Source organism: Larus michahellis, chromosome 13 (assembly GCF_964199755.1).
Source record: "Larus michahellis chromosome 13, bLarMic1.1, whole genome shotgun sequence".
Lineage (NCBI taxonomy): Eukaryota > Metazoa > Chordata > Aves > Charadriiformes > Laridae > Larus > Larus michahellis.
In genome coordinates, this window is record NC_133908.1 from 13,810,767 (window position 1) to 13,836,802 (window position 26,036).

General features: G+C 52.0%; 2 protein-coding genes across 2 annotated transcripts; one reads left to right on the plus strand and one right to left on the minus strand.

The window, feature by feature from the left end:
- Positions 1 to 2,461: 2,461 nt before the first annotated feature.
- Positions 2,462 to 8,830, minus strand: MMAB (metabolism of cobalamin associated B). Its single transcript, XM_074606547.1, has 9 exons — positions 8,745 to 8,830; positions 8,595 to 8,656; positions 8,400 to 8,493; positions 7,952 to 8,009; positions 7,004 to 7,076; positions 6,523 to 6,620; positions 6,131 to 6,195; positions 5,041 to 5,100; positions 2,462 to 4,669 (listed from the first exon to the last, which is right to left on the minus strand). The coding sequence occupies exons 1-9, from the start codon at positions 8,825 to 8,827 to the stop codon at positions 4,582 to 4,584; spliced, it is 681 nt and encodes a 226-aa protein (XP_074462648.1). The 5' UTR covers positions 8,828 to 8,830; the 3' UTR covers positions 2,462 to 4,581.
- A 219-nt stretch (positions 8,831 to 9,049) lies between these two features.
- MVK (mevalonate kinase) lies at positions 9,050 to 23,035 on the plus strand. Its single transcript, XM_074606364.1, has 10 exons — positions 9,050 to 9,192; positions 9,550 to 9,697; positions 10,769 to 10,916; positions 12,190 to 12,345; positions 15,131 to 15,234; positions 16,294 to 16,339; positions 17,134 to 17,224; positions 17,666 to 17,782; positions 20,894 to 21,047; positions 21,370 to 23,035. Exons 1-10 carry the CDS (start codon positions 9,115 to 9,117, stop codon positions 21,519 to 21,521), a joined length of 1,194 nt encoding a protein of 397 aa, XP_074462465.1. The 5' UTR covers positions 9,050 to 9,114; the 3' UTR covers positions 21,522 to 23,035.
- Positions 23,036 to 26,036: the final 3,001 nt, after the last annotated feature.

Sequence of the window (26,036 nt, forward strand, 5' to 3'; positions counted from 1 at the left end):
GAGCTGACACGGGGTTTGTTGTTGTTATAATACAGGCATCGTGTTTCTCCCCCTCGCCTGGCTCTGGGAGCATCCTTGTAGGAGGAGTGAGGAGCTGTGCCTGCTGCTTCGGGTTTGGTGTGTGGCAGCATAGCTCTTGGCTGGCCGGCCCCCCTGGCTTCGGAGCCACGCTGCAGCCCTCCCTGCCCCATCTCGCCGTGGAACGGGTGCTCGGGGCCAGCCCCGGGGCCGCTTGGGCTCCGCTGGGGAGAGGGAGCTCGGTGGGAGCCGGGGAGAGGGCTCCCAGTCAGTGTGCAAGCGCCATTGTTTTGACACGGAGGCATATGGCGCCGTCAGAAACAGCAAAAAGAAACCCCACAGCAGATGCTGCCAAGGCAGAAAGCTGGCAGCAGACAGGCAGGCCTGCAAAATGCCTGCTTCGCCGGCGCCGCGTGGCGAGCCAGGACAGCACGGTCTTGCCGGGGCTGGCTCTACGCACGCTGCTGCGCCTCGGGGCTGTCCCGGGGTGAGGTCTGACCGTGGCCGAGGCACTTGGACCGTGCACTCGCTGGGTGCGGAGCTGGGAGGCATCGCCGGAGGGTGCTCCCTCAGCGGCGGTGCTGGGGTGTCCCAACTACAGCCCTCCATGCTGGGGCTGGGTGCAGGTTCGGATGGAGAGGAGGGAGGATAGGGAGAGCTCTGGTCTTCCTGAGCAGAAGGAGATGAGATGTTCCTGCAGCTTATTTTTGTGTTTGCTCACCTTTACTGAGACACGCAGCAGCTCCTGCAGTGCGACAGTGACCTGAGCGGGTGATGGACTGGTCAGACCTCCGTGGCACCGGCTTGGCCCTGCCACCTCCTGGGTGAGCGATTCCTAACTGGCTGTTCGGAGATCTGCTTTTTCGGCTATTCCTAAGGTCAAGTTCTTCGATACTGACCCTGTGCAGCTTCACCTTCACCCTGGGACGGTTGGAGAACCAGCTGCGGCATCTCCGTGCACACCCTGCGGAGCAGCTGTAGCGGGGAGGGGGCACAGAGGTGGGCACTTTCTGCCTGGTTGCAGCAGAGGTAGGACCTGAAGGACCAATATAGTTCTTTTCTCAAAACAAACGGGCTGAATCTGCTTTGTCTGAGGCAGGGACAGTGTCTCCTACCCTGGGGCACCCGAACTGCACACCCACCCTTTTCTAGCCAGGTCTTACCCTGCCGGTTTGGGTGGGGAGGGTTTTTCTTTGAGCCCTCCCAGGCAAAATGGGCATTTCAGGGGCCTGCGACTGCGGAGGACTTGACCTGATGGCAGATGTGGTCCCTTCTGGTCCTCCAGCTTGAGAGGAACGGAGCAGGACTGCTGCTGGCTCCCCAGGGCCGGGGCCGTGCACCCCAAAACTTACCCCAGGCTGGGGCGGGGGGGGCAGCACATCCTATCGAAGGGGGGGAAATACGGACCAGTCCTCCCTTCTGTGCATTCGCAGAGGAACCGCTGCCTTGTATAAATTTACATACGACTTGGCAAAATGTATGTTTGTGTCATTTCTGCAAGAGCAGCAGCCGGCTCTGCTGCTTACACATTGTGGCGGTAATAGGGGTGCTTGAGTTATAGTGAAACTTATTTCATTTTACAGCTCCTACAGCGTTAACAGATGTACAGGCATCTGATCCAATCATGCAGCAAGAGATTTTGGGGCCAGTTCTTCCAGTTTTGACAGTGCGTAAGCCAGGAGCGGCCATACATTTTACAAACAAGAATAAACGACCCTTAGCAACATATGTCTGTGCTGGCAGCTCCGACGTAATCATAAATAAGGAACCCTGCTAGGCAGGAATGTAGCTGGGCTCCGCATACGGTCAGTACGGACAAAGCATCTGCCTTCCTCCCATTATATTAATGAGGTGCAGGCACTGGAATCCCTATGCTGTACGGCTGGATTTGCTGGGTGGGGACAAAGGACTTGGAAAAACAAATGCTAACCCAGAGCAACAGAGCTTTATTTGTTTTAAAGCCTGTATTTCATTTCAGCGACGCTTCCCTCCTGCCCGCCGTCTCGCCAGGCTCTCAGGCATTACTGCACGCTGCTCTGACCGGCAGCAGATGCCGGCTTGGCCACAAGAGAACTTCGCTGAACTCAGCGCACAAGGTCCCTGCTGCAGCCCCGGTGTCCCCACCGCCACTGTCCCCCCGCTCCCAGCCCCGTGCAGAGGGTGCGCTGGGGCCTGAGGGACCCGAGTCTTGCCGCAGTTTAATGGCCAGCAGCTCCCCTGCGTACCCTGGGGACGGAAAGGGCCCGCCGGGCTGAGACTGCGTTCACCCTCATCTCTGCCCCCTCCTAAATTCAAGCCCTGTCCCGCTCTCCCCGCTTAGCTGGGACAGCAGGGTCACCCCCGACACCAGCCGCCCTCTGCTTCAGCCCCGCCGAAACACTCGCCCGGGGAGGGAGGGGACCTGGAAGCAGAGTACAGCCTAATAAATTTAATCTCTACATCACGTTAAAGCGTAGTGGCTAAATTTATTTCTCCTTGCAATCAAAACAATACTAGCTTTGGTCCCAAAACAGTAGTGAGATTTCTTCCCCCCAGCTGGGGGAAAAAAAAAAAAAAAAAGAAAATACTATAAATCCATCCTGGAACTGATTTATATAGCATTCATGAAGAATTTATATTGCAAAGAATTTTATTCAATTAAACTTGAAAAGCCTCTAGATTCTTAAGGTTCAATAGTGATCACTGAGACAGAGCTATCATAAAGCTGGATGGCCTGTCTGGAGCAGGCATTGAGGAAATGTCTGATGTGACATTGCAGCTGACGGTACAGTCCAAATCAAGAGCATTTGTCATTGGGATGTGTTACAGGCTAAGGCTTGGAAAATTACTCTGTGAAAAATGTGCATTAACAATAGCCATGAAATATCTGTTTAAAAAAAAAAAAAAAAAAAGAAAGAAGGGTGAATAATGAGACAGCGGTATCTATTAGCGCTGGGCATTCTTCACTCTGACCCCACTCTGATTAAAAAGTTAAACACAAAAGCCAGAGCCTCTTCTGGGCAGCAAGTTTGAGGTTGTTTCTACTCAAATAATTGAAGGGAGGAAGCTGCGTGACTGACTTAAAAGCTCCCGTCACTAGAAGCGGCACCGTTAGTGCAGGACAAGCACCTTGCCGTGGAATCACCTCTCAGCCCACAGGATTCCGTGCTGCTCCTCCATACGAGGAGGGAAAGACTTAAACCGCCACGTCTGAGGTGTGTTCTTCCCAATTATATTTCTTATTGTGTTACTTAATTGTAAAGCTGTAATTGTCTGTATTCTCTATGCAACATGGGCGGCAAGGTGTTAACTCCTTCAGTTGCCTCTAAAACGCTTATTTACATACTGAGGGTGATTTTTGGCAGTCCTCAGTCCCTCAGGAGGCTGAACAGAGGATGTCTTCTCTGTTGAAGTACCGTGTTCTGCTTCGTGATGTTTGCGACCAGATTCTCCAAGCTCTAGGACACGCTCTAATCTACTCTGCTGAGGGCTCCGTGACAGCGACGCTCCCGAGGTCGATGCGGACATTAACGTGTGTGAGATTTGAACCCCTTTAGGTGTTGGCCTCTCTCTTCCAACTCTAGCTGTCAGCTGAGGAGGCGCCAGGCCCCTGCTACTCATCACAACCCTGCTATCTGCAAACCGAGTGACTTGAGTGGTCCCCAGTAGAGAGATACTGAAGCTAATCAAGGGCTCTACTCCTTCAGCTGGTACCCGCAGCCAGAGGGGGATGCTGCCACCAAACTCACACCAAACTGAGCGCTCAGAGGGGGAGCCCCACGTGGAGTTAACCCCAGCTACCTAAAAAAGAGCTTAGAATCACAGAATCATCTTGCCTGCACATGACCTGGTGGATTTGGTCCTTCCTCCTTTATCCCTCTTTCCTGCGTGAGCCCCATTCCTGGCAGAGAACGCGCTGGATTGTTAGCACGGAGACATTCTTCACATGCATAAAGAGAAGCGGCCAGAGCCAAAGAATTCGTAGTGCATTCCTGTAAATCTCCACAGCTCAGCGTCAACCGGGGCTGATGGATTGAAAGCAACTTAAAAAAGAGAAGCACACTGGGCTCAGTATTAAAGTATGACAGTTAAGGGCCCTTTGGTACAAGTAAATCACATTTATTATTCCAGAGCTTGCGGACAGAGTTCCTGTATCTCTACACGGTTGCTGTTCTGCACGAGCATTATGACTTAGAAAGAGAAGCTGATTGTTTTCTCCTCTTCATTCCTCAGAGTCCTGTCAAAGCCTTTCCACAGCACCTGCCGCTGCCCAGGGAAATGAAGACATCTCTAGAAATCGGCTGTAGTTCTTTGAAGCCTCCTGCCTCAACTCCAACCCAGGGCAAACAGTAGCTGATGCCATCACCGCAGTGTTATACAAGGGATATTTGGACAAGGCGCAGTGAACAGAACAGCTGTGTTCCTCATACTATTTATGAACAAGGTCCTAGTTATTTAAGCTGGAAGTTCTTGGCAGCTCACATTTCCAATCCGGACTCGTTCTCTTTCCCTTCCTCGATGGGGGAAAGCAGTCTGCTGGATTTAGCTTCCCGTGATCAAGGAAACAAACATTCCAGCTCCCAGTTACGCTTCGGGCTTTTTATATATTTTCTCTTCCTTCCCTTCCTTCATTGCAGCATAACGTGCCAAAACGAAGAGGTAGTCGCTCAGTCTGGAAACCAAGGGAAAAGCAGTGATAGCACTTCTCTCACCAGCAATGCACAGCTACACAGCAAAGCACACTGGCTGCCGCACGAGGACGGCAGGTCAAGGCAGACCACGCACAGGAGAAGTGATTTCCAAAATGACCTTCAACAAGAAAGCTAAGTGACTGCTCCCTCTGCACCCCAGCAGTGTCTGCAAACACACAGGCCCTGCAAGAAGACTTTTTAACAAGCTGCTTGTTTAAACTTCAAAAATCTTATTCTAGAAGGGAAGCTTCTTGAGAGGTAAAACCCCACAGTTTTATCCCAAGACTAAGGGAACACCACCAGGCACGCTCCAGTAGTACACAGTAAGGGTTTGGGATTTCATTTTTTTTACCTGTTTAAATATTTAGCCACGTTTGGATCTGCTTCCCCTGCTTGCACTAAAGGAACCACACTAGAAAAAGAAAAGGAAAACGTCTCGCTTTGAATGCTAAAGACCGAGATTCGCTGCAACACCAACCTCCGCACCCCAACCTCACCTGGAGTCCCCGTTCTAACTCCCCACCTGGGAACACGGTCTACTTCCCCAAGAGGAATCTGTGGTGGCTAAATGATGCAACTGATTTTTGTAACCGTACTGGAGTTCTGCAGCTCCACTCCTCTACAGGACACTCCTCAGTGGCCATCACTGAACAGTCTGCAGAATCATTATCCTTTTCTGCAAGTAAACAGGGACCCTTCTTTTGTTGAGGAGACAGAGCTGTTCCTTGCCTCCTGACTGGTGCACAGCCCTCTTTCTACCTTTCTTTTGACAAGAAACCACTGGCTGTGATGTTAGGTTTTTTTTGAAGATCACGCTGCTTCGGTGTATCTTGTCAGAGTACCAATCCTCACAGCAGAGCACATCCACAAACACGTCTTCCTGCACATCAGCGGCTTCAGTAAAGAACCCCCAGCAACTTAGAACTGCTGGTGAGCAGGTTCAGGCTGACACAAGATACTTTGCATGGAAGTGATTTACATAACGAGAAGGTTTTTTTTCTACGGACCTTACTAGGGGCAGTTTTCATCTCCAATAGAGAAGTGGGACAAGGTAGGTGTGGGCAGTAACACCGTAAGCTGCTAAATGCTTCCCTGGATCTTACACCTGCCAGTGCCCCGGCTTCCATGTGTGCTAGCCTACAAAATACATTTAGCAAACCAGCTACGAGCTGAACACGTAGATGCATCTCAACATAAACCTGTCTGTTGGTTCTGAAGTTCTTAGCTCGCATGACCCAGTTCAGGGGAGGGAAGAGAGACTTGCCTTTTGCTGACTGCACTCCTGGAATTTGACTAATACAAACATATGAAGCTTGAGTCAAGCTCTCGCCAAACGCAATACAGTTATGGTTGATTGCTCCGACTGCAATGATTTGCTATCATTGTAGCATTCTGATCACCTTTTATCAATTTTATTCTGTTACGCTACAGCCAACACTCACCACCTTTCAGCTCTGCGGCAGACAGCTCGGGAAAAATGGAGAGCAGCACTGCTTCTACCTCCTGACTGAAACAACAATGAAAGAGCACATCAACGTCTGCTAATAACAGATACAGCCATCCACCGTATTGTGTAACTCCAGCAAAGCTTATCGCGTCTCACACACACATGCAACCGAACCCTACGTTACGGCTAGGCAACTGGGAAGAGATATCTGAATGCAGTAGGATGGGGAGATTTAACTCAACTAGGTCCTTTCCCTCTGCTTTTCTTTTGGTATTTTCCATGCAAATAATGGCCTCACAACCTGTTTTCCCCCGGCACGTGGCAGAGCAGATTTCCCCTAACAAAGCAAGCCTTCTCCAGTCGGTGAGAGGCATAAGCAGTACCTACTGGCAAGATGAAAGCTCTGAGTGGAGGAAGCTGCTCTGAGTAACTGTCAATCCACTGCTCCAGCTCCAGAACCGGCTTCTCACTAAAAGATGTTCGTTCTACAGAGGGAAAAGAAGACTCAACTAAAAGAAATGCAGAAGTGATTCAGTCTACAGATAGAGCTCTACTTTCATACTTCTTGTATCAGTAAGTCCTAAGAAAGCATCCCCCAAAAATCCTCCTGCTAGAGCAGGGCTGGCTCCCCATCCAGCAGCCGCAGCTGGGTGTCAGTGTTGGGGCACCGCCTCAGGCCAGCTTACATCGCTGGAGTCACACAAACACAGCAGCTTGTGGGACCACGTGTGACTTCATTCGGCGCCCAGACACACAGCCCTTGGGGAGCTCCAACTACCACATACCAGAACGGCCTCCCCAGCGCCAGTCTAGAAGGACAGCTGTGATTCAAGAACCGCTATCCCAGGAAAGGTACTGTGGGGCTTACTTAAGTGAGCCTCCCTGGCTGAGGAGAGAGGCGTCGCGATGTTGGAGCCCACATCCTGCAGCATACACTGGACCTAGATGTGGCAATCAGGACAAAAATAAGAAGCGCTTTCATTAACCAGCCTTTGATGCTCCGGTACAACTGCAGCAAGCTCTGGGAGGCGACAGCTGGTTGTGCTGATTAAAGAAGATCCTACCCTTGTTGTTCATCATCCCCCAGCCTGCTGGCAGGGGGGATCAGATAAGTGCTCCCTAATTGCTTTATGAGAAGCCAGATTAGTGCATGTACTTGTTTTCACTGGCACATTAAACCACCCTGGCTGACTTTGCAGAAAGCAGACTGGGGAGTGCTCATATAATCCCTTTGCTGGTAGAACACCGAACCAGTAACCTCTGGAAGAAAGGCAGTGACAAACAGCTGCAGACAGCACTGACTTGATGTCACGTCTGCTCCTAAGAGGGGCACCTCTCCGCAGCCCAGGATACTTGAGAGGCAGTCTGGTAAAGCTTTTTAAAGTCTCCGATTATCTCCTTCTGCATTCTTGTGCATAGTGAAGCTAATTAGCAAAACTCACAGACTGCCACGGTGGGAGCTGTCTCCCACCATCGTGCCCGTGTGGTAACTTTGCCCCAGTTTCAAATCCGAGGCTATGTGACAACAAGACTTGTGTCCATGACTGTACAGTAACAGGTCTGAATAAATCTAGAGATGTTTGTCTTCCCTTAACTAATCACTTGATTACTCTCTAAGAAATAAATTTCTTTAACCAAGAAGGAAACCAGTAGATCAAGAGTCAGAGTCTGAAGTATTTATTTCTTTTAATACTAAATTTATTAAATTCCTGTGTGTCAGTGGGAGCACTGTGTCTAAAATTAAAGACCTTAAGAATACATTTCAAAACCACAGATGAAGTGGCTGCACTAGGTGACGATTATCATTAATACTCACTTTGTGAAGTTGTTCAACAAACGTGTGGCCCTTTTCACTACTAAATTCACCAGCAAGCCTAGGTTAAAAAAAAAAAAAAAGAAAACAGAGTTAGCTGGACATGAAATTGTGCATACATGTTATTCCATACGAAAAACACAGAATATTTGGATACTCCTGACTGTTCGCCAGCGCAACCCTCCAGAGAAATTTGGTTCAGACCATTATCCCCTTCCCTCCCGCTGGGCGGTGGGGCTGGGAGAGGAGTTCTTAATGGAAGAGGACACACAGAGGACGCACACAGAAGGGGTTTGGGCCAGTGTCCTTAGGCCTTTGTGCATGTGGAGGGCCTGGGTTTGGCCTGCCCAGGGCCAGAGCTCCCCGGGCTGGCGGCCGGCTCCCCGGAGAGCACGTCCAGCCTGGCAGGACAGGGCTGGCAGCGGGAGAGGGTCCTGGGGCGGGGGGTTACCCGATGGCCGAGCTCAGTTCGTCGGTGGCTCCCAGGGCTTCGAAGATCCGGTCACCCTTCGGCCTCCGCTCCCCGGTGAAGGTGCTGGAGAAGCCTTTGGGAAAGGCCCGGGGGAGGCTCTCAGAGGCCGGGTCCGGCCCTGCGGAGCTCCCTCGGGGTGTGTGTGTCCCCGTCCCCGCTCCCCCGGGGCGCTACCTGCGTCTCCCGTCTTCGTGTAGATCTTCGGGGCTCGGTCGCTGCGGGTGTCGGCGTCGGGGCTGCGGAGGCACAGGCCGTGAGGGGGGGCGCCGGGCCGGACCCGGCCCTGTCCTGCCCCACTCCACCCGGCCCCATCCCCGTCCTCACCTGCCCGTCCCGCTCCACTGCCGCCGCCCCGCCGCCCACAGCGGCCCCCGCAGGCCCCAGCCCCCCGCCGCCCGCCCCAGCATCCCTCCCGGCCACCGTAGCCGCCGGCCACCGCCCCTTGACCCTCGGCGGCCACCGCCCCTTGACCCTCGGCGGCCGCCGTCCCTCCCTTTGCCCACGCGCGCTGTCACCCCAGCACCGCGCCACCCCGCGCCCATTGGCCTTCCTCAAGTCCCGCCCCCGCGGGCCTCACGGCTATTGGCTTAAGGGCAAGGAGGGCGGGGCAGAACGCGGCTCCTATTGGTGGCCGGCGCTGTCAGTTCGCGCGGCTGGAGTGGGATTCTTGAGAGGCCGCGTCCTGTTGCGGGAGATGTGGGAGCGGAGCCTGGTGCTGTCCGCCCCGGGGAAGGTCATCCTTCACGGGGAGCACGCCGTGGTGCACGGCAAGGTAAGGGGCCTGCTGCCGCCGGGGGCTCCCGGGGCCCCGGCTCGGCTCGGCTCGGCTCGGCTCGGCTCGGCTCGGCTCGGCTCGGCTCAGCTCACCCCACCCCATCCCATCTCACCTCACCTCACCGAGTCAAAGAACGGTTTGGGTTGGAAGGGACCTTAAAGGCCACCCAGTGCCACCCCCTGCCCTGGGCAGGAACACCTCCCACCAGCCCAGGTTGCTCCAAGCCCCGTCCAACCTGGCCTTGAACCCCTCCAGGGATGGGGCAGCCACAGCTTCTCTGGGCCACCTGGGCCAGGGGCTCACCATGCTCAGATTGAAGAAGCCTCACCTCGTGCTGTTTTTCCTTGCCCACAGGTGGCCTTGGCCGTGGCACTGGACCTGAGGACCTTCCTCTGCTTGCGGCCCTGTGATGATGGCAGGGTGTGCATCCGCCTGCCTGGTGTTGGCGTTGTGAGGAGCTGGGACACCCTCTGCCTCCAGGACCTGCGGAAGGGCTTTACAGGCAAGCGCTGGGAGGAGGAAACCACTGCCCGTGTGTCGTGTGGGGCTCTCGGTCCTGCTCGGCGCCTTCTGCCCAGTGACTGTGCTGGGACCCCCGTGGGGTGATTTGTTCCCCCTGCAGAGGTTTGCTGGGCCTTATCATCTGTGACCATGCTCAGCGTGTGTTAAACACTAACATGTCCCTGCATACCACCGGCTCAGGCACCTGCACTCCCTCTGTGTGCCTTTTGTGACCTGCCTGATGCTCTGGTATATGTGAGTGGCCATTGCTGTGGCTGTGTTCTCCTGTTTCAGGTTCCCAGGGGCTTGTTCTAGTGCTGTTGCTGCTGCTCATGTGGTGTTATAATACATAAGAAGCCACCCAGGGACCACATCCAGGTGTATTACTAGTGGAGGGTCAAAAAGGAGTCTCTCTGAAGCTGGTCTGAATTAAGAGCTCTTGGGGAAGGTGGGGATACGGGGCTTGTTTTCCTGCCTCTCTCCCCCATGCCAGCCCTCACTGGAATTTCTGCAGCATCTTGTACTGGGTGGAGCCGCTCACTGGTGGTTGTGCCATTTCCCTCCAGAGTACCTGGTGTTAATTCCTGTGTCCCTCATGAGCACTGTTTGCTTAGCAGAAAGCAGAACAAAGTCTGCTGAGTCAGAGCATTGATAACCTTTCTGAGCGCTGACCAAAAGGTCTCTGACACTGATGCCTGTTCCTGACCATTTGGAATCCAGACTTGTGTGACGTGCATCAGAATATCCATGTTCTTTAATAAAGAATTTGTCACTTGCTAAGTTCTACGTAGTGATGGATGGGCACACTGGAAAGTGTAGGCAAGGAGAGAGATGCTGTAATAAAATGCCAGCATGGGGTGTAGAAACACTGGGTGTTCATAGTGGCTGGAGGAGATTTTGCTTTTATTTCATCATGAATCCTCATGTAGAAAGTTTATAGGTGAAATCTGAAGTCGTCTCAATCTGTTTCTGCCTACTTTAATGGGAGATGTTGTTCTTGTAAAAACTGCTTTCAAGTTTAACAATTCCCTGGTTTCTAAGTGTTTAAATTCTCCCCTGCTTACTTCCATAGCTGACTTTGATGAATCTAAATCCCCCAGTGTAGAACAGCTGGATACACTGAGAGAGTTTGCTGGAATCGCTGCCGGAGCCTCAGCTCCCGAGAGCCTTGCTACTCTTGCCTTTCTGTATATGTGCCTGGCTATTTCGGCTAAGTATGGGTAAGGCTATCTTCCTGCCCCAAATTAAACATGCTGTCTTGAGTGTCGTTCACCATTAATTGTTTTTACAAGGTCGTGGGAAGAAACCAAATCTTGGAGGCAAAATAAGAAATTACAGGAAATCTCACTTTGTTTAGGTTCTGAGCACCTCAGGAGGCAGTCTTCAGAGCTGAGCTGTTTGGTGGGTGGGGTGCCCCAAGCAGGTGAGCTGGGAATCATCTGCTCTCATTTAGGCATCTAGCTCTGAGGTGCTTAAGTCAGAGCAGTTCATCCCACCCTTCCTGCACAGTCAACAGAAGCAGAGGCAGACATCCCTCTCTCCATCAGGCAGCTCGTTTCATCTTAGGTTAGAAAAACTGCTGCAGATACAAGCTGTAAATTCATTGTCTGAGCTAAATCTGATCCCTCTTGTGGGCTGAATCTCCCTAAAACTATGAGAACTTGGGCTAACCGCAGCTCAGGGCTGTTCCAGTTTCTGAACTTGACCAACACTGTTGGCCGATGATATCGGTGTAAATTACTGGACAGGTGCTCAGGGCAATGTCTGATGCAGCACTGCTTGCTATTTTAAACCAAGTCAGAACCTGACTTCAATATTCATAGCAAAGGAATCAAAGGTTAAAGAATCATGATGTGTAGCTGCATCGTGTTTTACTTTGCAGTCTCTTCAGTTGCTTGGTGATATCCCTGGGGCTGTCATCAGCCTGCCCTGAAACCATCAGTTCATAGTTCATGTCGCTCGCCAGCCAGTGAAAAGCTCCTGCGTTTGATGTTAGGGTCTGTAACACAACCTGTGTGTGTTCAGTGGAGAAACGGGGCATGTGTGCACAAATATATGGGTATTTCGTCTTCTCCATCAGCTTGTCGCTCTGGTGGGATGTAACTATGCAGTCATGGATTTGGGATATTTAGGCTTCACTTAGAAATGTGTTTAAAATCATGTTTACAACAATCTTTGAAGGGTCTCTTTATGGTGCTACTCAACTATTTAGTTACTAAGTGCCCCTGCTAGCAGCTTGACAAGCTGTGCTAATCATAGATCCAATTCAGCAAGGCTTTGTTCTAGTACAATGGCTTAGCAAGGCTACTCAGCTGTGCTCACTGAGCACTCGTGATGCCCGTGAGTGTCGGATGCGTATGCATGTGCTGATGTTGCCAGTTTTCAACCAGCTTTTCCTGTGATCCGTCCTAATTGGCATCTTTTGCCTTTGAAATGTTGTCTCAAGATGGAATTCAAGGTTGTTGTGTTACATCCTGTGTGTTTGTGTTTCAGAGATGTTCCGAGTGTGGACATACTGGTGTGGTCTGAGCTGCCCACAGGAGCTGGGCTGGGTTCGAGTGCTGCCTATGCTGTTTGCTTGGCAGCAGCCCTGCTGACGGTGTGTGGAGCCATTTCATGCCCTCTGAAAGAAGGAGAATCCACAGCCAGGTAACATATTGCACCGGGGAAGTCTCCCTGCCTTGGATGCACAGCCTGGGGCAGCTCTGCTCTCTGTGCCCCTGTCTTTTACCTGCACAGATTCTGGCACTGGCACCTCGTGCTCTCCCTGGCCAACTCCTGGGCCATGGCTGTGGCTGTAGCAGTGGCACCCTGAGCTCAGTTCCTTTCCCTTCCTCTCCTATCACTGCCCTGTGTTCCCAGCAGCAGGGACGAGCCCTGTCCCAGACCTGTGTATCGTCTGTTTACAACTTGCTTCTGATAAAAGCAACTGGATGCAGAGACTTGATAAAACGTGCACCATTTCCCTTTTCTAGTGTAAGACACACATACGTACAAAAAAAAAAAGCTTTACTTTGCCAAGCAAATAAAACACACTTTAATGTGGTAGGGTTTTTTAACCTCTATTTCCTGTCTGTCCCCGAGCATCTTCCACGTTTTGCTTTGAGTCCTCAAGGAGTCGAGGTTCCTTTCTAGTTTTTCTGCATTTCCACATGAATTTCTTTTCTGCATGTGGTACATTTCCTTCTGATCTCCTGCCTGCGTTTCCCTTTTATCAGTGACTGGTGAAAGGGAGTTTCTTTCCTTCTGCCCTTGGGTTGCTTTCCCTTGGAGTTCAGTCTTGAAAAACTGGTCTGCTCTGCTGTGTGTCTGAGGAGGCTCTGTTTAAAGATGCGTATCACAGCTGGAGTGGCAGAACCCTCCATTGTGTGCTCGGTGCCAGGTGCAACCTTTTATGGTTGGCTTCTGTGGATTTTGTGTGGGACTGAAAGTGAGACAGCAAGAAGGGGTGACTGTCCTCTGCTTCAAAAACAGAGTTTGCAGCCTGACCCAGAAGCGTGTTCCTAGAGCGGAGCAGTTTGTACGCTGTGCTCGGGTAAATCTCCCAAATAGTCACATGGCATGAGAAATGAAAGGCCGGTTCCAAACCAGGCAGCGAGGATGTCTTCATTCCCTGCTCGCACGTCTTAGCTTCAGCTTGAATACAGCGTAATTATTTTTTTTTCTTCCAGCTGGCATGCAGAGGGGTAAGTGAGAGATGGGGGTGTCAGACTTCAGAAGGTTTTTGCTTAACATTGCAAGAAAAGAACAGCGTGATATAATGACTCCTGTGTAGAGAAGAATCGCAGCCTCTCAAAGAGGATTAAAAACAAGTGGTTTACAGCAAACTGCGCTTCTATTTTGAGTAGCGGTGGTGTGAGCTGTTTTCCCGAATGCTTCACAGATTAAATATTGGCAAGTGAAATGAAAGGTGTGTGGAGATGGATAAAGACATTCAGCTGAGGCCCAGGGAAGTGGGGAGTTAAAGGAAGCAGCTTCCAGATAGCAGGTGGCTCTCAGAATTTCTGCCCTGCTTTAGCGGTTCTCATTATTTTGTGTAAGACTGTGATGCTTTTCCAAAATCCATATTTGTGCCTCTGCTCCATCATGTAATACCTGGTCTGGGCCCCATATTCTAAAAACCTGTCGAATGCACGTTCACACTGCACCAAATACCAGCTCTGATCTCTGCAGAACATCACCGGTGCTGGGATATCTGATACCACGGTGCATTAGGCTGTTTGGAATCGTGGGGGTCAGAAATGCGTTTTTGTGTGCCTGCGTGAGTCGAAGTGTGTTACAGCAGGGTGCGGGAGGGCTAGCTGGCTCCCTGTGGGTGTCAAGCTTCCTTTGAGGTGCCCGGGTTTGAGGCAGTCCTTCAGCGTGGAGTGAGTGGGTGGGTTTGAAACAGACTGGTGAGCTCTGAAGGTGGTTGTGTGGGTGTGAGCCTTGCAGAAGCAGGTCCAGAGCAGCGGGGTTTTGAGAGGTGCTGGGGGAGATATCACTGTGGTGGAATTGCAGCAAAGTTGCAGCCAGCAATTGCTTTGTAAGTGACAGCTCTGTGTTTGCTTTTTGTATTGCTACTGCCCATTAATTAGTATGTTCAGTCAGGGGCCTTGATCCTCGCTGAGTCTGACCCAGCACCAAACTCTTTGTGCCGGCATTTAAACTCTCAAAGCACTTACCAATTTATGTGACTGCTTTTAAGACAACAGAAAGACCCGCTTTTGTGTTTTTAGCATAACACCTTCTAGATCTGCATTTGGTTCCCTTCTGTGCTCTAAGTGCCAGCTTGAAGTGTTAGGAGTTAACCACTAAAAATCAAAGTCTTTGCTGGAGATAGTAAATCCGTTCTAACTACACCTTTTGACCTAATTTACGAGCCTTCTGCAGCTGAGTAGCTGGCAATTAGAGGCTGAAGTTGCACGTGTGAAATGCAACTTTTACTGTTCTCTTCTCACATTGTGCCTTCTGCGTCTATAAATACACCATCCTGCCTGTTGGTGAGCAGGATCTCAAGCCAAGATGTGTGGTAACACCCAGTGTCAGGGAGGTGTGGAGAGGTCTGGACTTGCATTCCGTTAAATCTGAGCTTAACTAGGCCAGGACTAGGATCTTCTCCCTGAATCCCCTCACTCCCTCCCTTGCTGCAGCAGGAGCGCTGGGTAGTGGTTGTGCCCTTCGTGCTGTCTCAGTCTGTGGAGCAGCACCAGTTCCCCTCACGGGCTGGATGTGTTTCGAGTGCCAGTTAATTGCTGTGAACAGCAATGTGCGCTCCCTGCCAAAAGAATGCAGTGCACAGAGGGAATTTGCAGTGATGGGGCTTCCCACAGCAACTGGGTGCGTTGTATGGTTCCCATTGCTTTCGTATCTCCTGTGGCCTGCGGTGCTTCTCGCTGTCACTCCGCATGTGCTGGTTTGGGTTGTGTACTGGAGTCATTTTCTTGCCTTTCAGGTGGACAGAAGAAGAGCTGACTCTGATCAACAGCTGGGCCTTCCAGGGGGAGCGGGTGATCCATGGCAATCCCTCGGGTGTGGATAATGCTGTTGGTACCTGGGGTATGTGTGTGCTGCTCCCCAGCACTGAGTGTGGATGCTGAGGAGAGGCTTAACGGGGTGGCAGAGCAGCAGCCACATTTCTGTTCTCCACTGCAAAGTGTGCATCAGCTGTGGGAAGGGGGTGAGCAGATGCCACAAGTTGTGTTTCTGCAAGTGCTGAGGCTTGGTTGGGATTGCTGCAGCAACACTGGATGGAGCAGGTTGCCTCACTGCACCGAGGTACAGCAAAGGGACAAGAAAATCCCAAATTCGGGTCATTCTTTTCACCCGAGTTGAGGGAATCCTTTTCTGTCTTGTTTTGCCCCATCTGTAAGCTGGGACTGAAGCCAGCTGGGCTGTTGGGGACACTCTGCGGTGACACCAGAGATCTGTGGCCCCAGGCAAGTGCCGTGGGGCAGAGACTGTGTTGCAAATCACTGATATTTAAACATTCTGTCGTGAACAAAGAAACCTGATCCTGTCCCAAGGATAATGCAGTAGAAAATGCAGTTGGACAGCTGTCATTTAGTTTCAATTAGCAGAGACTTCCAAGTGTTTTGGAAGTGTCCTTGGAGACTTTTAATAATCTTTCTAATGAGACCTAATCGCAATGCCTTTGTAAAAGTAGGAGCCAAGTGAGACATTCCTTCTGGACAATGAAATTCCGTGCTGAAGGACGGCTGCTGACATGAGTGCACACGTTCAGTCCAGTTTGAAACCTGCGTGCTTGGGTCTGCCCCAAGGAATCACTGCTTGATTGCTTTTTTTTTTTTTTTTCCCAGTAGAGATTTAATGCTGGCCAAACTCTTTGCCTTTTAAAAAAATATTTAATGTGATCCCAGAGTAGAAGAGAGCAAAGGGAAAGGCATTGGGTTAACTACGTCCAGCCAGACCCTCTCATTAAGTCAGCAGGGTTAGGCAGATTCATGCCGTCTGGGAACATGGTTCATTTAGCTGGTGTTTCTTGCAATTACTGTCATATGCTCTGGGTGAGGTTCTAAAGATGAAAGACCTTCTGTCTCTTACTGTGTTATCTCTCAGCTCACTGTGTACTGAGACAATGCATGTATTTTACTTTAGGTGGAGCCCTGAGATACCAATCAGGAAAAATCACACCATTAAAGAGGTAATATTCGAGTTTAAAAATAACAGTTACATACGGTGGGTGGAATATGTCAGAAAGGCATTGGGTGGATCTCGTAGGGTATGAGATTGACGGGAGATCACTAACAGGGTGGCGGAAGGGCTTTGTAGACAGATTTTGCTGTGGGTGTGGGTAGCTTGGGCGTTGTCTTGAGTGTTGTTGGGGTGGACGGGAACAATGAAATGTTTGGTCATTATGTGACATTAGATGAACACAGCACAAAGGATCAATATTAATTTCATGGCATTATGGGCAGCAGGAACCGATCTGCTCCTGGCAGCAAATGACATTGTGGGGAGGGGGAACTTTTTGCTTACCTGGTGGTAGGACTGCGTGAAAACCAAGCTGCGGAGACAAATCCAGGTCCTGCATGTTCCCTCTGCCTCCTGCCAATGAAGTATAATCTGACTCCATTAAAATCTTTCACAGTGCATGAAATTGCTCTATTAGCAGTTAATGGCTACTGCTGGCTAGTCTCGCAGATAGTATTTCAAAGGGAAAAATTTTGCTTGAAAAACACGGATTTCAGTAAATATGTTACAGTCCTATTTATAGTGCTTGTACCATTGTTCCTTGTATCTAAGAGGAACAAGCCTGAACCCAGCTAGCACTGAAGCACCTGCTTAACTTTTTTAAAACTAATGTGACTCTGTATCTTGGGTGTCTTGCTCAAATAGGCCTTTTGAGGCAGAATGAACTGTAGCTGTCTGGGTCTTGGGAGCTGCTGGGGTACTGTGGAAAAAAAGAGGCGAGGAGATGTCTCGTGTTGCTTCCAGGGTGCCGACACTGAGGATCTTGCTGACCAACACAAAAGTCCCTCGAAGCACCAAGATCCTGGTGGCTGGCGTCAAAGAGAAGATCCTGAAGGTGCAGCACCCGTGTGGTTGCAGGGACGGAGATGTGTGCTGGGGTGGGGAGATCCCTCATGAGCTCAGATCTCATGCAGGTCTCATGGGGATCTCTTGGGAGATCCCTCCTGTAGTCACTGCATTCCTACCTGCTGGTAGCTAGTACCCAGCTACCCTGGGAATAGGGGCTCAGCTCGCCTCCTCCCTCTCTCCAGCGTTAACAGGGCTTGCTACAAAAATCACCAGTTCTTTCTGCTGGCCTGTTTCCTCTCTTCCTCCAGTTTCTGCACGTGGGAGCAACTTATCGTTGCCCTGCTCTGCAGGAGGGGTTTCCATGAATGAGTAGCCCTGGGTGGGGTGAGGAGTTGCCCAGCTCACAGGGACTGGGTCCAGTTTTATCCCAATGGTATTAGAAGGCTAGAGAGCAGTCCTCTCATATCTTGCCTTCCCCCCTTCTCAGTTCCCTGCTATAATGAACCCGGTGCTGGACTCCATCGATGCAATTTCTCAGGAGTGCCAAAGTGTTCTGGAAGCGATGCCTGCAAATCCATCACCAGAATATTACCCTGTGCTGGAGGTAAGGGGCTTGTTCGCCAGTATTTTTAGACACTGTTACTGTTGAACATCAAAATGTCATTTAAAGAACATTAGGTCTAAAAAAAAAAAAAAATTTGATAGCAGGAAATGTTCAGTTCCGAGTGAAACCATGGTCTGTGTGCGCTGCTTTTAATGCTCTTCCTGGAGCCAAGAGAGAGAAAATGCTGCTGATGTCTCTCCACAGCGGTGCACAGGGAGGGAAGGAGTGGGCCTGGTGCTTTGTGGACCTGTAGCTTCGGAGGTTTTGTTTCCCTTTGCTTAGAAATGTGGAGTGAGTTCAGGCTGAGACGCTGCCTCCCCGCGCCATGGGCCAGCCAGGCTCGTTCTGGCAGTCGCTGCCTGTGAAGCAATTGCTTTGTCATTGCCAAGGCTGGAGTGAAGAGCAGAGAGCCCAGCAGCCACTGGTTTGTGATGGACTGGTTACGAGCCAGCTCCCATTGCTCTGTGCTCATCCTGGCTCCAGAGGATAACGAACAGAGTTGTGCCCAGAGCTGACCTGACATTGATGCATGAGGTGCATACAAAGATCTGTGTTCGTCTTGGCTTTGTTTGAAGTAGGAGAGGCTGCTGTGGTGGGGGGAAACGCGCTTCCAAGTGGAAGAAGTTTTTTGCGGTGCTGAGAGCACTGTATTACGGATTCATACAACCATGGGGTAAGGATGTGTGGCAGTGTCCCAGCTGAGGCAAACCTGGCCTGGCCACGGGTGCCAAGTGACTTGGATGGTCAAGAACCATTTGGTACCAGCTGTGCAGTTCCTTATTGGCATCTGGATCCCTCCCCTCAGCCCTCCTGTGAGGACCTCTGCTTGTCCTTGCTCTCGCTGGCAGGCTGTCCCCTCCACAGCTGTGAGTGTGCTCCAGAGGTGCAGGAGGGGGCTCTGGGATGGGGCAGAGAGCTCCACCTGTGGCAGCAGTGTAGGGCCGCTCTGTTAGCAGATGGTGGGTACAGCCTTCTCTTTGCTTCAGGCTACACCACACCTCACTGCGTGTGGGTGAGCTGCTCTAGGGACTGCAGCAAGCACAGGAGGGTCTCCCATGGGATTTGTAGCAAAGTCCTTCTGTTCCCTTTGCACTAAGGGGATGGTGGGTTTCTACACCCATTGGGGTGGGTTGACCCTAATGAGGGCTGGGCCGGCAGGGCTGCAGGAGGTCTGGAGTCTGTTTGCAGCATAACTTCAGACAACTCCTCTCCACGTTGCTCAGGCTGTCAGAAGTGTTGGGGGATGGGGAAGAGGAGGGATAATTTGAAGCGTGCTTTGAGATCCTCATGTGGAAGGTGAGAAAGCAGCCTTGTATACAATGCCCAGGAAGCAGCACTGCAATGAGCCGATTTCTGTCTTGAATCTGTTGGTTTGTCTTGTGCTTGAAGAGCCCACAGAGGCACAGCTGATTATATGCAGCATATATATATATATTTGGCTGTTTCTGAAATGTGCTCTTCTGGACAGCATTGTATTTGAACCATCGAACTAGTCTACTGTGTCATAAGCTGTCATCTGATTCCTGGCAGATTTTGGATCAGGAGATGACAGGTGTCTTGGATCATCATAGACAGTGCTGTGCCCTCACTCAGGCATATAAAGAGGCCTCTAGATGGACGTCTGTCCAACCCAGCACAGAACTTGTGATATATGCACTCTGCATGCGACTGGCTAATTCATCTCCCCGCATTTGTTTAAATGCAGTACAGACATGCTCTGGAGGTGAGGAGAGGGATTATTTCTGCATCGTCCCCTCCTGTGTGGTGTTAGCAGGAGCTGAGGGAGGGTGATGTGACTGACACCTGCCACTATGCAGCGTGGCTCCCACTGCTCCCTGTGCGCAGCATCCCTCCCAGCTCGCCGCAAGCCGCAGGCAGGGAAGCGCTTGGTGGCACTGGCTGGAGAGGCGAGCACAGGGCTCCTGTTGTTAGGGAGCCTCTCTGGGACTGGTCCCGTCTCAGCTGGCTCCCTGCTTTCGACACTCTCTGGGACAGTGATGGGAACAGCTGCCACATGCCAGGGAGATGACGGAGTTGGGGTGTCAGACCAGCATTGTTGGGAACAAGCTTCCTTCACTGGTGGTACTGATGAGCTGGGAGGGCACTGCGGTGCTTGGGGTCCTGGTGTCAGTTCCTGGTCCTGCTCCAGGCTTGCTCTGAGTGCAGTCAAAGCCCTGCCTTCTATTCCTCAATTCCTCACCTCTAGTACTGGGAGGAGAGAAGCTGTAACTCCCACCTCTGTGTAGCATTGTCCGTCGCTTGGGCCATTTGGACTTTGCTGCTGTGGCAGCTTTCTCCAGGAGCAGTGGCATTTGTGGCTGGCTGGGACAGCGTGGCACAGGCGCACTTGCGGCTCACCAGGGCTGGGCAGCCTTGCTTGGTGAGCGGCTTGTGCTGCTCTCCCCCGCAGAGAGGACCCTCTCGACCCCACTTGTGCTGGGTGCCAGATTCCCAGCATGGAGCTGGTGAGAGGCCCCTTGGCTCGCAGCCCAGGCCCTGCCCGTCGGGAGGGAGAAGTGCTGCACAATGCAAACAAGGGGAGTTAACTCCATGTCGCCTCTCCAGCAATGCCATTTTGGACTTGGCTATGTCAGAAGTCCCCTGGATTTAGTTATGCTGGATGGATTGCAGAGCAGTGCAGGGTGACAGCCAGGAGTGAGAGATGCTGGCTTAGTGCCCTTCCCACGGCCAGCGAGGGGGCTTGCACAGTCTCCTGCTCAACACTTGTGTGACAGGGGGGAGGTGAAGCAGGCGGGAGGCATCAGGGAGCTCTGATTTAGCACCTGAAATAAATGCCTGTTGGCAGCTTGTGGTGACCAGGATTTTCTCTGTCCTCGCTGAGCAAGGAGGTCTGGAAGGTGTTGTACCGCTGGTGCTGGTGGGCAGCAGCAGCATGAGTCGTGAGGGGGACAGGGACAGATGAGCAGCCCAAGGCTCGGACCCTGCCCTTGACCTTGCTGCCCTGTGCTGCTGGGCCCCGAGACGTGCTGGTGGCCAAACTGTGTGCAGAAATGGGGTGGCTGGGAAGGCAGGGCAGGTCCCCTGCACCTCGCTGGGGAGGGAGCCTCTGTCACCATGCGTGCTCATCTCGTGTGTGCGGTTGCTTTTTAGGAACTCTTTGATATAAACCAACACCACTTAAACGTGATTGGAGTCGGCCATCCCTCCCTGGACAGGCTGTGCCGGGTGACGGCGTCCCATGGCCTGCATAGCAAGCTGACCGGGGCTGGTGGGGGCGGCTGTGGCATCACCCTGCTGAGACCAGGTCAGTTAACCCTCTGCTCGCCCTGGGCATCCTTCCCCCATTCCGTGTGGCCCTCCCGGTGGGTTCAGGTTTGGAAGCAAAGGGATACGGCGCTAGCCCTCGTATAGCTGTGGTGGGTTGTGAAGCCATGTCACAAGTGTGGGATGGTGTGGTTTGCAGCGTTTCATACAGGGGTGATTCAGTGCATTCATTCATGTGTGTCAGATCTTCTGGGCATTGGCCCTGCTCCAGGGGGCATGTGTTTAAACGTGCGATGGCCCATTTCGGTCTCCCTGCAGTGGCCTAGCTGACTAACTGGCTGCTCTTGCCTTCCTCTTGGCAGACACCTCCCCGCAGGCCGTGGAAGCAGCCAAGCGAGACTTATGTGCCTGTGGATTTGAATGCTGGGAGACCAATATCGGGGCCCCCGGAGTGACCCTGCACTCCTCCTCGTCTTTAAACGCTGAAGTGCTGCACGCGCTCTCCCAGAGTTAAGCTTCTGCCTCTGGCAAGACTGAGCTCTTGGCACCGCATCCTTGGAGCGTGCTCTGATGCCTGGAAACTTATTTCCCGCTCTCCTGTGTGGCTGTGGGCCTCTAGACACGGCTGTGGAGCCAGTATCAGGCCTGGTGTCACTGGGAGCGGGGGCTGCGATGAGGACTTGGGAGCAACTGCTCGCACTTGGGCTAGGTGCGAGTTTGACCCAGGCTCTCAAAATCCTGTTTTGAATTTACTTACTCAACTGCTGTGCTAATCCCGAGGGGCAGGAGGAGAGGGTCTTGGCTGGATTCCGGCGCGGATAATGACACTTGGCTTGGTTCTGCTGCTTCGGATGCATGAGGTGTCTCTTCCCTTCTCCCCTGGCGTCCTGCGAGGGCGGGCAGTGAGGCTGGCAAGGTGGATGCGCAGAGCGCTTTGACATTTTTGGGTGAAAAGCATCTTGGCAGCTCAGGGCTTGATACTCAGGTCTCCATTTCTCCTGGACCGCAGCTCACAGCGGAGAGGCAACCTTTAAATACAGCCCTAACCTGATACTAATTAAGATTTGGATAATGGGGTGGGGAAGGCACATTTTTAATGATATTAAGATGGTTTTCACTCTTTTCCATGAGCGTTTCCACTCTTTTCTCTGCCTGGGCTGATAAGCAGGGTGCTGTAGCCAGACTCCGGCTTCTGTTCATGTGCTCGAGGTCTGTCACCTGCGAGGGGGGTGGCCAGAGGCAAGGGCAGTCTTAACGTTTCTACTTGTGATAGCTCTTCTGGGATCCCTCACGCTTCAGTCTTAAACAAGCATGTCCTTGACCCTGCCTGTTGTTGGGTGTGTGAAACACGCCACTGCCAGGGCCGGGGGGGTCAGGGACAGAGCAAACACTAACTTGTTTTTATTGAAAGTAATAGTTTTGAAGTAGGGGAAAAAAAAAAAAGATTAAAACCCACCTCCACAAAAACTGACTGTAACTTGCAGTTGGCAAACTGTAAAACCGAAATGCATTCAAACTTATTACGCAAATGTAAATGCAGTTTTTACTTCTAAAATTTTAATGAGTTGTACCACGGAACGAAAGGGAATTGGCAGGTGAGTGTCTGAAGCCAGAGTATCTTGAAGTAATAAGCTGACTCTTAATGGCTGTGGTCTCTTCAGTACCTGCCAAAGACATTTTATCATTGTTCTGGGTGTCTGGGTGGGTTTTTGTTTTTTGAAGTGTAGCTCTCTTCAAGAATTGCTTCATTCAAAGCTGAGTAAGAAATTGGCAGCGGTGAGGGAGTTTGCCTTCCCCTTCCAGCGCAGGAACAAAAAAAAAAAAAACCTCAAGTGCGAGAAGTTGAGATGTACTAGCTCTAAAATGCTGGCGTCATGATGACCAGCTTTACTTCACTGATCAGATGTAAAACTGTCTCTGGTTTTAATAAATTTATGGTTTTATATGTGCAAAGTGTTCTTTGATAATTATGCTGGGTACAAAAGGAAGAAAGTACCTTACTCTGCTTCAATAAAAACAGGTTTCAGATGCTGGGTTTCTACATGTCTAATTACAATTCCAATTTGCATCCAAGAACGGTTTTACACTAATCGCAAGTCAGAAAGCCTGATAAATAATTTACCATTTTCTAATACAGTGTAATCAATGTGAGTATCTGGGAGCGTGTTGACTCTCTAAACGCTTAAATGTGTCTGTAGTTTCTGCTGGTTAGCACAAAGAAGTGCCAAATTCAGTGCGAAGAAACCTCGCTTCAAAACAACGTGTCTGGGCTTGATCCTCATTAGCTGCTTCCCTTGGAAGGCGGCCTCCCAGTCACGCGCTGAGTGCTGGGGGAGCAGGGAGGGAAAGAGCAATAAAAATTTTTTTTGATTTACTGGTTTAAATCGTAATTCAAATTGGCTGTACCCAGAACACGTGCCATGGGATCCCCCAACCTGGGATCCTTTTGCCTGCAACCTTCCAGCCTTCTCTGCTTCGTTTGTGGGTGTGATGGAGGTGTAGAAGGGACACGGAGAAAGGCGGTGGCTGAGCCCCGGCAGCTGAGATGGGAGTGATGTGAGCTGTGGTGGGGCGCAGCGCCTTCGGTGGGTGCAAGCTCCCCTTCCCAGGAAGGCTCCGGCCGCATCCAGAGGTTTTCTCCAGGCTTCGCTCATCCCACTCTGCTCCCTGCCAGGGCGGAGGTGGGTGATGTCCCCAGGCTGAGTCAGGGTTCGTGGCAGCAACTGTCAGGGTGGCAGAGGGTGACCCAGGTCTGTGAGACCCCGCTGTGGGAAGGGCCCTGCTCCGGGGGGCGGGGGGCAGCGGGAATGCTACCGGGCAGGTGCTGCCCACCCTCACACCACGGCTTTGCCAGAGCTGGTCTCTGCCTTCCCTGTGCCGCGGAGACCAGAACTGCCGGAGTCAGCAGCTGGAGCCAATCCCAATTTGTTAGAAAGTAAGCGTGGATTTCACATCCATCTGCGAGCGTGGAGGCACCCCCTCCCTCCGTTCTGTATTCCTCCCTCCATCAGAGCCTTCTTTGCAGGGGCTTTGCTACAAGCACCGCGATAACTGTGGAGGGGGGAGATATTTGGCGCGTCCCGACTCTGACTTTCGCACATGAATGACCTCTCCTTCACCAGTTTTCAACCACCTCCTGAAATTCCTTGAGCTTCTCACACCTCCTTTGCAGTGCGGATGTAGGGAACCCCATCCCTGTGCATCCAGCAGCACGAGCGGCCGCTCCCCCGGGACTCTCCTGCCCCGCGGGGACACGGTGGGTGCAGAAGGAGGCGCAGCCCCGTCAATCCCTGCAGTTGGCTGTTTTGGGAGTAAACCTGAAGTTCAAATCAAGCCCAGCGCGCGTGTTCTGCCCCCGGAGTCATCCCCTCCACTCATCCCCTCCTCTCCTCCAGCCCCAGCGCCAACACGTGAGTGCTTTTCCCTCCGCGCTGCCCCGTCTGCTCTCCCCGCTCGCGTTTTACGGATGTGCAGCGGAGCAGCGATTGCTGCTGAAGGATTAGCCTGGTAATTTGGCTAATTTTTCTTCAGCTTCATTTTTCACATTATGAGCTTTGCAGAAAGACTAACGATCCTGGGTTTGTCTCTAATAGCCGGAGCGGGGAGGGGAAGCCGCGCTCCATCCTTTTGCAAAAAAAGATGATGCACGGAGGCGTCAGGGGCGAGTGGGGGGCTGTGGTGGCCTGGCTGGAGGGGACGGGGAGACTTTCCTCCGCTGGGGACACCAGCGCCTGCTTGCCAGCAAAGAGGAAACCGCTTTGTTTAAAAATCCCTTTCAAAAACCTTTATTTTCCTTCACCGCCTGCGGATGCTCCCGGTGCACGGGGCAGCGTTGCCGACGTAGCGTCCGCAGCGAGCGGGCAGTGCCGGGGTGTCTCTCACCGGCCCGGGGGGCTCCTGTTCCCCACCCAGTGGGTCCCCCCCGGCCCTGGTCCCCAGACCGTGCCACTGGCTGCGGGTCGGGGCCGGCTGGGTGCCAGGCACAGATGGTAGTATTTTTTTTTTTTAAAAAATCCATGTCAGCAGTGTCTTCTTTCTGCTCCGGTGACTAGATGCTGAAGAGGCAGTGACATTATTTGAGGTAACAGAGAGAACAGAAGAAGGGTCAGTGAGAGAGAGGAAATGTCAGCGCGCAGCCACCGAGGGGGCGGGGGGCTGCTGGGGGCCCTCGGGGCTCCCGGGGTCCCTCCTGGGGACAAGGAGGGGGGAGTGGGGCCGGGGGACCCCCCCGCACTCCCAGCGCTGCGTGCTCGGCTCTGGAGGGCACGGGGCATCTGGGGGTCCCTCCTGGGGCTGGGGGTGCCGCAGCTGGGTGCTGCCCTGTGCCCCAAGGGGCTCCTTGGTGAGCTGGGACCCCCCCCCCAGCCCCGGTACCATTTCAAGGGTGATTTACGCATCTTCCATCTCTCGCTCCTGTGCCCTCTGGTGCTGGGGATTCCGGGGCTGCCTCCTTCCCAGGGCTCGGCACTGGGAATTGGGGGTGCCCGGCTGCGCCCCGGTGAGGCGAGCGCCCGCGGGGAGCCCGTCCATGTGTGTCCCCCCCCGTCTCTCCCTTCCCGCTCCCCTCCCGGCACGCTGAAGGTTTTGAAAGTTAAGTATTACCGTCTGCTTTGTTGTTGCCTAACTACGACAGACAAATTGAGAACTAGTTGTCAAAATGTCAGTGCACAACAAATCAACATTCAAAATGAGTCTCAGCGCTATGTGGTGTATAATTAAAAAAAAATCCTTTTTAGAAATTTCAGCAAGCGTTGGCTCCGCTTTATATTTGTCTGTGTGATTAATAAAGGCAGCTAATTTTCAGACTTTAAAAACAGCTAGAAAATAGCTCCTAATTACATATTAGGTTCCAAGCGGCCCCCGCTGAGCGAGGCTGGTATTGGTGGGCCAGAGAATTTGGCAGGGGCTTAATTACATTCTGAGCATCATCTAATTTTAGTTAAATGTAATGTAATCAGCAGCAGATGTCTGAAATAAAATATGAATTATGAATATGATGAAATTTCATTCTTGAATAAAAAAGTAATTT